At 33.8% G+C, this 8,723-nt stretch overlaps 1 protein-coding gene across 1 annotated transcript in view; it reads right to left on the bottom strand.

Moving 5' to 3' along the window:
- Positions 1-4,467: 4,467 nt before the first annotated feature.
- Positions 4,468-8,723, bottom strand: part of LOC111377143 (beta-Amyrin Synthase 2-like) — a 5,768-nt gene continuing 1,512 nt past the window's right edge. Inside the window, exons 5-15 of the mRNA XM_023000203.1 lie at positions 8,575-8,723; positions 8,166-8,468; positions 7,781-8,023; positions 7,049-7,198; positions 6,614-6,670; positions 6,432-6,496; positions 6,226-6,369; positions 5,957-6,134; positions 5,724-5,804; positions 5,556-5,639; positions 4,468-5,416 (exon numbers count right to left, since the gene is read on the bottom strand). Coding sequence (XP_022855971.1) covers positions 5,285-5,416; positions 5,556-5,639; positions 5,724-5,804; positions 5,957-6,134; positions 6,226-6,369; positions 6,432-6,496; positions 6,614-6,670; positions 7,049-7,198; positions 7,781-8,023; positions 8,166-8,468; positions 8,575-8,723 — 1,586 coding nt within the window. The 3' untranslated portion in view covers positions 4,468-5,284. The remainder of the gene's footprint in view (positions 5,417-5,555; positions 5,640-5,723; positions 5,805-5,956; positions 6,135-6,225; positions 6,370-6,431; positions 6,497-6,613; positions 6,671-7,048; positions 7,199-7,780; positions 8,024-8,165; positions 8,469-8,574) is intronic.

Raw genomic sequence — 8,723 nt, 5'->3', positions numbered from 1 at the left:
CGTGATTCTTCCAAAGGCGTGAAGTTTTGTGGACTTTGGGTGTATTTTGACTTACGGCAAAGAGTAGAAATCCATCTCTATTTTTGTCCAACTTATTACTTTAGTTTTTAATACATGTTTTTCTTTTAGTAGCTTGTTATAATAATTGCCTAATTTGTTGAACCTCTTCTTTACAGTTCTCAACCAGTTGAAGTTGTTAATTAAGAACTGAGGAACCTCCAATTCCTCCAACAACAATTAGGTTAGTTTCTGAGCCACAAGTTAAGAGATCGCAAATGGAAAGGAGATCTGCATTACCGATTGTTTGGGCATATTGTTGATCGTGTTACTTATAATCAAGTATTGACAAGTCCAGAGTCAAGTAAATGCATAAATGCTATGGAAGATAGAATGAATTCTATGGAACATAATAAAGTTTGGGAACCTGTTGAACTTCCTCCAGATGCTAAAGTTATAGATAATAAGTGAATTTTCAAAAGTAAATTAAATTCGAAATGGAATGTTGAACTAAAGAAAGCGAAATTGGTTCCAAAATGTTTCACTCAACGAGAAGGCATTGATTATAGTAAAACTTTCTCATCTGTTTCGTCCAAAGATTTTTTTCGAATCATTATGGCACTTGTGACACACTATAATTTGGAGTTTCATCAAATGGATGTTAAAACAACATTTTTTAATGGAGATCTTTCGGAGAGGGTTTATATGAGACAACTTGAAAGTTTTGTTGTGAAAGGAAAAGAAAACTTGGTGTGCAAGTTAACATTCTTGTTGGAACGGATTATGTTGCATAAGGTGTCATCATTGGAGCTATACTTGTGTGGCCACCTATATAGTCTAACCCAGATGTCAAAAGTTTTGTTATTGCAATCAAATGTTTTCCCAAGTTGAAAAATGTTGGAATAATTCTAAATATGTGCTTCCTATATGATTGTAAATTTTACGAGTTAGATATATGGTTTATAATGATATTGTGATTGAGTCAAATATATTAAGTGATCAATTGGGTCATTTTACACGTTACGAGTTATATTTTATATGATATGGTAATCTTAAGTATATGGGCTAGAAATATATGTAAACCCTAATTAGAGTTTAAATCGTAATGTGATGGCTTAATAAATTTCTATATAAAGGTTAGGTCCCCTCTCCTCTCCACATTGTTTTATTAAATTGCCACATTAACGACTAATACTTTGTGAGTAACAAGGAGTGAAAGGATCTGGCTGCTAATATTTATATCAACAATGTCTTCCGCAGGTATTAATTCGAACTATGAATTTATTATATGTGATTCTTGTTTAACAAACAATTCATGTCATATACCAGATATTTCTTGCATGATATTAAAAGCCTACAACATTTTTATAGATAGTGATAGTTTTCATCAATTTTTTTTTGTACAATATTAAATTGAACAGTTGTTCGTGAGCTTATAATGTTTGTTCAATATTAGTTTGTATCTGTCTTATTTCTATGTGAGCGCATGGCCCATGTTGCAAGAGCTCTACTTATTATATTTTTCCCTTATTCATAAATTGCGCATAGATATCAATACATTGTCAACAAATTTTTGATACTTACGCGATTTGTTACTTCTCTTTCATTAGATAACTTCAAGTGAATCATTTGTTTACAAATTAGTGATGATTATAGCTCACGAACTGTAAGTTTTCTCTCAAGTTGCTTCAACACACTATCTAACCAAGTTTGAATCACCTTTGCATCGTCTTTTCTCCCTATTAATGCAGTGCATGCATACGCACATCAACACATTTTTTTTCTCCTTAAATTATTTTCATGTCGCAAATAATAAAAACATATCACCTCTCGGCGTGCCTCGTCTAAGCTTGTAATTTATTCTTCGTTGCCATCAATTAATAAATTTTGTTTATTTATGGAAATGCACGGGCATGTATTTTTAAACGAATTACACACACACACACATATAGTAAATTACTAAATCCAAGATAATGAAAATTCAAAGTCATGAATAGATGCAGAATGAGCAAATTAGAGAGCAGAACGGGCTTTTCAATCATTAAACCCCACCTATACATTCCATGGCAACAAATAAGGCGGTTTTATCGATGTTCTTCTACACCGTCCGGTTTTCATTTACCAAGTCACATGGCTATCTACAAAATTATATCCTAAAACTATTTGAGGTAACTAAAATGCAAAGCATACCATTTGCAAACTGCAGTATGGTATGCAACGTACAATATGGTTCAAAACTTGATATTAATCATGGCACAAGTGTTCTTAGTGCAATATTTGGCTTGAAATTACCAAAGGCCAAATATTTTCTCGAAATTGTACTTTAATCCCTTAAGTTTGTAAACTTAAATTGACCTTAAGCTTGCCAGAATCACAATGCATGCATCTTTTATTAATTTACAAACTGGTCCTTCACTTTTAAAATACTACAATAAGCCCCTAGTTTTCAATCTCCAAATTACTCACATGATAACTAATAAATCACAAGTTCATCATTTATTAATATTTGGAAAAATTCCAATCTAACCCTTAAGTTCTCAAACTCCTTTTTTTTTTTTTTTACAAGGTGTCCGGGCTTGCGTCCGACTAGATCCTTGTCCCTGAACCTCCAGCCCCTCAGCAGCTCAGGGAGGTAAATCGCAGAATGTGCCCTTGTTGGCTCCCAGGTTCCCACAACTCATTTGAACTCCTTCCGCAAAGCTTAAGTTCTCAAACTCTATGTTTAAGCTATATGCTATAAGAGTATTACAAAGCGTACTTAGAAATAGGACGTGGACGGTACTATTCTTTTATTTTTAACATCAAGACCACAACGTATAAATAGTATGAAACCTTCATTTTAAAAAAGAAAAGCAGATGTATTTTGTAAATTATCCTATACCAAATTTCATGGGCCAGCCATGTGGCCACCATGGTCTTGCGCCCCAAGGCAACCTTCTCCCTTCTCTTAAGGTCGACAAATTCGAAACAATTGATACACATATATGCTTACGAGTATGATGTTGATAATAATTACATATGATCACATCATTAATGTGCTTTTTGATAAATATATGTTATATGTCTTTATGTCTGGCTATTGACAACCTTGTCTTGTCGAATGAGAAGATGAGTACGTTTAGTATGTGATATTAATATGTGTAATCTGATATGTGGTGCAAGCTAGTGTCCCAAACTCATTGTGGAATATGCATCTTTTCTCGATCATGGATGTTTTTTTTTTAACTACTAAAAGAGTAGATTTTCTTGGTTAAAAATATATATACTATGTTTACTAAGGTCCCGTTTGATTGCACGAAATTTTTTATGGAACTTGAAATTTGAATTTCAACTTCCACTTTTGGCCTGTTTGATTGACAAAATTTTCCAGTGAATTGATTTTCCATAAATTTCTAGGTACAGCATCTTAAAACGTGATTTTTCACCTTTTATTTTCCTAGGGGTAGGTGGTTTTTTGGTTTTCCACTTTTTTTTTTTTTGCTTTTTGTTTTTTTTTAATTGTTGGCAATTGGAACAAATTCTAAGAACGATTGAAAAAGAGTATTTTCCTGAAATTGATAATTTTCATGTAAAACAAAGTCAAACGAACACCAAAATATAGATGAATTTTTTTATCCTTTTTTTTTGGTTGGCAATGGAAACAAATTCTAGGAACAATGTTAGAAATGGATATCCTTTAAATTGACAATTTTCATGTAAAATAAAGTCAAACGAACACCAAAAAACACTTTTACTTCAACATTTTCCACGTGGAAAATTATACCAATCAAACACAATAATTTACAATTCTCAGGAAAATAATTTTTAGGTAATTTAATTCCCTAAAATTTATTTTCTTTCCACCCAAATTTCATTTTTGCAATCAAACAAACCCTAAGGGTGTGTTTGATTACATTTATTTTCTATGGAAAATATCAATTTTTCACCCAAATTCCTACTTAGAGTGTTTGATTGCTATTTTTTTATGGAAAACATTTTCCAACTTTTGAAAATATGCCTAATTTTCCTTGTTTTTAAGGAAAATATTTTCCTTAGGTAAATGTGATTTTTATTTTTCACAAAAGATGGAAAATATTTTCTTTTGTAGGTGATATTTTTCATGCCAATCAAATACACTCTAAATATGAAGAATGAAAAATTTAGGTAGAAAATCAAATTGGAAAAGCAACGAACTGACGATTACGCGATTTCTTTCTAAAAATCGCTATTTTCAAGTTGCAAAGCGCATTGCAATGAACTCAAGGGAAAGGAGTATCCCGTCTCCTACTGTCCTACAAATGACCTAGAACGGCTAAACCCCTGCACTTAAGCGCCGACACCAGCTCTGAGTCTTTAGCCGAGATGCCGAGCAACCCTAATTCCTAAGTTAAGTTGGTTTTATCTCTATTTTTTGTTAATTCAGCGCTCAATTAATCTTATTATAATGCTTTTGGAAGCATTTCAGCATGATATACAAGATTTTAATGTTAATTTTTTTTTCTCAAATTTTATTTCAATTTCTTAAATTATTTGCACTACTAAAGCGATAATGGATATGATGACATATAGTAAAAGGTCTGAGTAGGAACATCAATGGCAGTTTACAAATGAAGATGGCTCCTGTCCTTGTTTAAGCAATGACATAGCGACATTCGCAACCTCTTCGAAATCAATTCCACCACATGCTGATGCATTGGTGATGGGTTTTGAGAAAAGGCGTGGGTTGCATTCTAGTATTGAATGCTAATCTAGACTTAGACCAACACTTAGCTGCCACTGAGTTTCCTGCATTGATCAAACCTTCTTGCTGATCCTTCTATCAATTATTCATGCCAGTAACAGATTTTTATGGAGTATTTTGCAATAATATAATCCCTGTTCCCCAACTGCTCGTGTAATTTATTTTATATTACTTTTTCTTCTGCTTAGCCAAGCAAAGAAAACAACTTTTAACCGTGTGAAGGTTCCATCAACCTTTTTTTTTGGAGTGTTTTCATGAAGACGGTTTTATTTTTCTGACTGACAATTTCATTTTTATTCTTTTTAACAGAAGGTTTCACATTACTACGTTTTCGGTTTACCATGTTATTCTGTTTTATGTTTATGGAATTTGTAGACATTGTGCGCAGAGATAAATTGGACATATATATATAAATCTTTTTATTGATATATCTCTCTTGTATAACAATGCATGATTAATGAAAGAATAAAGTAGTATAAATGCGTGTATTGATAAGAAAATCAAACAAGTAAAGCTTAAATAGACTGCTCTCATCAATTCGGTGGAACGATATTAATTATGTAGTTGTTAGATGCTTTTGGCTGGTGCAGATAGTAGTGGTACACTCCTTCTATAATCTGCTATAGCCCATAGGGGGTATATATTCCTGTATGCTGCGTAATGTAACATGCAATTCTTCATGAAAACTCCTGTAATTTCCTGCCAATGAATTGACAATGTGGTGGTTGCAATAAACTTGTAAAATCACATTACAGGATATTGTTGTATCATTTTCTTGATGTTGCTGTACTATTTCATATGAAAACACAAAAGGAAGGCTTCAAGATGCTTAATTTACCTGTTGAGGAAAATCACCGTTTTCCAACTGAGAATTGATCAAAAGCTTTGCTCCCCGGTGGAGAGGAGTAGGATCTCTATCCCCCTATTAAAATGAAAGAAATAGGTTATAAGGAAGAACAGTTAGATAATATTTATATAAAAGAGTGATATGGTGCCAGAGGCTAACCTGGCCAGAATGAATTAGACCCATCATAGCCCATGCAGTGTGTACCAAGTTTGATCGATTTCCTTCCAGAGGTACATATTCCTGTTTTATTAGATGTATCTGTAAGGGGCTATTTTTGTTTTTCTGTCAACTTTTTGTCCGATTCTTAGTTTAGGAACTTATATTTTCCACTGTTTTATTAGTGATGCTAAGATCAGTTACTATATTTTCTACTAAGCAAGTTGGTTACCCACCTTATTGGGGCAGGAAAGATAGCTTTCTCCCCATCCACCATCTTCCCTTTGTGCTTTTAATAGAAACCCGACAGCTTTGCGAATGGCTGGACAATTGTTGTAGCTCTTGCCAGCTGCTGCTAGTCCTCCAAGGGCAAACCAAGTGCCATATGTGAAGCACACTCCCCAATTTCCGTACCTTCAAAATTTCATCTCCATGCTTTATAGACTAGCTAAAAGTGTGCAATGCTTGAACATAAAAAGCGCAAAAATAGGGAAGAAATGTATACCATGATCCATCAGGCTTTTGAACATCCTCGAGGTATTTCACAGCCTTCGCTATAGAGCTTTCTATTTCTTTCTTCCGGTGTTCTGGGTACAATTTCTTAAACAGAACTAGAGATTGTATTGCAGATGAAGTGCACTCGACATACCTGCATCAGAATCATGTTAGTCTAGCTCTTTACTAAATTGTATTCGTAAAAGGGAAAAAAACAAATGAGGTGAATTGTACTCATGCTCAATAACAATGTCGGCAAAAAATTCTGTAGGATTGAGAATCTGTGGCAGAATAAAGCACAATTAGTAACTTAAGTTTCTCAGTGTAGATGTACATGCAGGCGGATTTAATTATTTTCTTTTTCTTTTTTAAATTAGAAACTTAGAAGAAGAAGCTACCTCCAACCACTCTGAGGCTCCTGCAGGCTCCCATGCAGCTAACCCACCATTTTTGCTCTGTAAGCATTTATGCAGTTGGCCATGTATTTTAATAGCTATTATGGTAATGTTTAGAAAACTGACATATCAAACAAAATTTTTTGTTCTAGTGCGTTGTTATACCATATGAATCATGAACTTGAACTTACCTATCTAGGCCCTTGTTTGATCCCCATTTTTTCAAAACTCATTTTCATCCACACATTTTTCTATAAAATAATTATACACGAATTTCAAAAAAATTTCCTTACTTTTTAACCACACATTCTCCAAAAAACTACTATTACATAATTCATTTTATCTCAAAAATGGGAATCAAACAAGGGCTAGGTATAGAATTGCCAAATAAATTACAGGAAAAAAATGAGTTTTGGTATGCCCAACAACATATACTCAAAAAACTTGAGAAGTTACTTTATAATTGGTCAGAGGATAAAACATTGATACCTGTAAGGAAAGCAATATATTGACAGCGTCGTAGAGTCTTTCAGTTTCCATTGTGGGACCAACAATTTCAGGTGGCATCATTGAGAAGAGAAGGCAACACTGTAATAAAAAGGAACAAGAAAAACAGTTGGTGAGAACCCATCTTAGGCCCCGTTTGATTACACGAAATTTTCCATGGAACTTGGAATTCGAATTCCAACTTCCACTTTTGGCCTGTTTGATTGACAAAATTTTCCAGGGAATTGATTTTCCATGAATTTCTAGGTACAACACCTTAAAGCGTGATTTTCCACCTTTTTTTTCCTAGGGGATAGGTGGTTTTTGGTTTTCCACCTTATTTTTATTTTATTTTTTTTTTGCTTTTTTTATTTTTTTTTAATTATTGGCAATGGGAATAAATTTTAGGAATAATTGTAAAAGAGGATATCCCTGAAATTGACAATTTTTCACGTAAAACAAAGTCAAACGAACATCAAAAAATACTTTTACTTCAACATTTTCCACATGAAAAATTTATACAATCAAACACAATAATTTACAATTTCCATGAAAACAATTTCTAGGTAATTCAATTCCCTGGAATTCATTTTCTTTCCATGTAATTTTCCTACTTGTAATCAAACGCACCCTTAATGTATTTTTTTCATTTCTTACCACATTTGCAATTTAAATGATCTTTACCTTAAATGCTTCTGCAGTGCAGTCAGATACTTGCCATCCATGATCTTGGTCTGAAAAAGTCCACGATCCTTTAGAAATATGCCGGTGCATGGCTTTGAAGTCACCAGAAGGGTTATCTCTGACCTGAGACTTCTTTATGAAGTCATGCCCTTTCATAAGAGTCTGGCCGATTTCTTCTGTAAGATCACTAGCCAGCAGTGCTTGTATGGCAAAACCAGTATCCCACTCTTGACTTCCAAAACTCTGCATTAAAATGGCCATTGCAAAGTTTAGGAGTCGGAGTAAATATTGATTTGAAGTCGATCGCTATACTGTGCGAAACTTAGTTTTTGCAGAGACTAATGCAAAACATTCATGATTTTGGAGGGAAAGCATATTGTCTTACCTGCATCTTCATTCCATCTTCAGCGATCCATATATAATCAGGGATTCTTGCAAGATGCTTCATGAAATAATCCCCATTGGGATCCTCGACCCAACAGGCCAGCATACATAGCACCTTCTCTACACATCCTATTGTTATGTACCTGCTATTTTCATCTTCATAGTGGATGTGCTTCATTGTGGTTTGAAGAGCCCTTTCTCGTAACTTGTTGAAAGGCCAACGAGTTAGAAGAGGTTCTGTAAGTATGTAGAGACCATCCCACATGAAGTCTTGTATCAATGGATGAGGATAATAGAGGTCCTCCTGCATTTACATGTTTTGTTCAGTTATCTTTTAACATTAAGAAACAAATGCATCAAAAACCAGGGGGTTATACAATAAACTGTCTTTAACTCTGTTATTTTTTTACCTTTGCGCAGACATGGCGAACTTTCCTCCAATTAATTTTATTGTAGGGTTGATCATACAGCTCTTCTCTCAGTTGTAAAATGAGAGGAGTAATTGGACCAACAAATCTTTTGCCATATAAATATGACATGGGCATATACACCATTCTAC

The sequence above is a fragment of the Olea europaea genome, unplaced genomic scaffold (genome assembly GCF_002742605.1).
Source record: "Olea europaea var. sylvestris unplaced genomic scaffold, O_europaea_v1 scaffold1609, whole genome shotgun sequence".
Classification (NCBI taxonomy): domain Eukaryota; kingdom Viridiplantae; phylum Streptophyta; class Magnoliopsida; order Lamiales; family Oleaceae; genus Olea; species Olea europaea.
The sequence above is the reverse complement of the archived record's forward strand: the minus strand, read 5'-3'. Positions and strand labels throughout refer to the sequence as shown.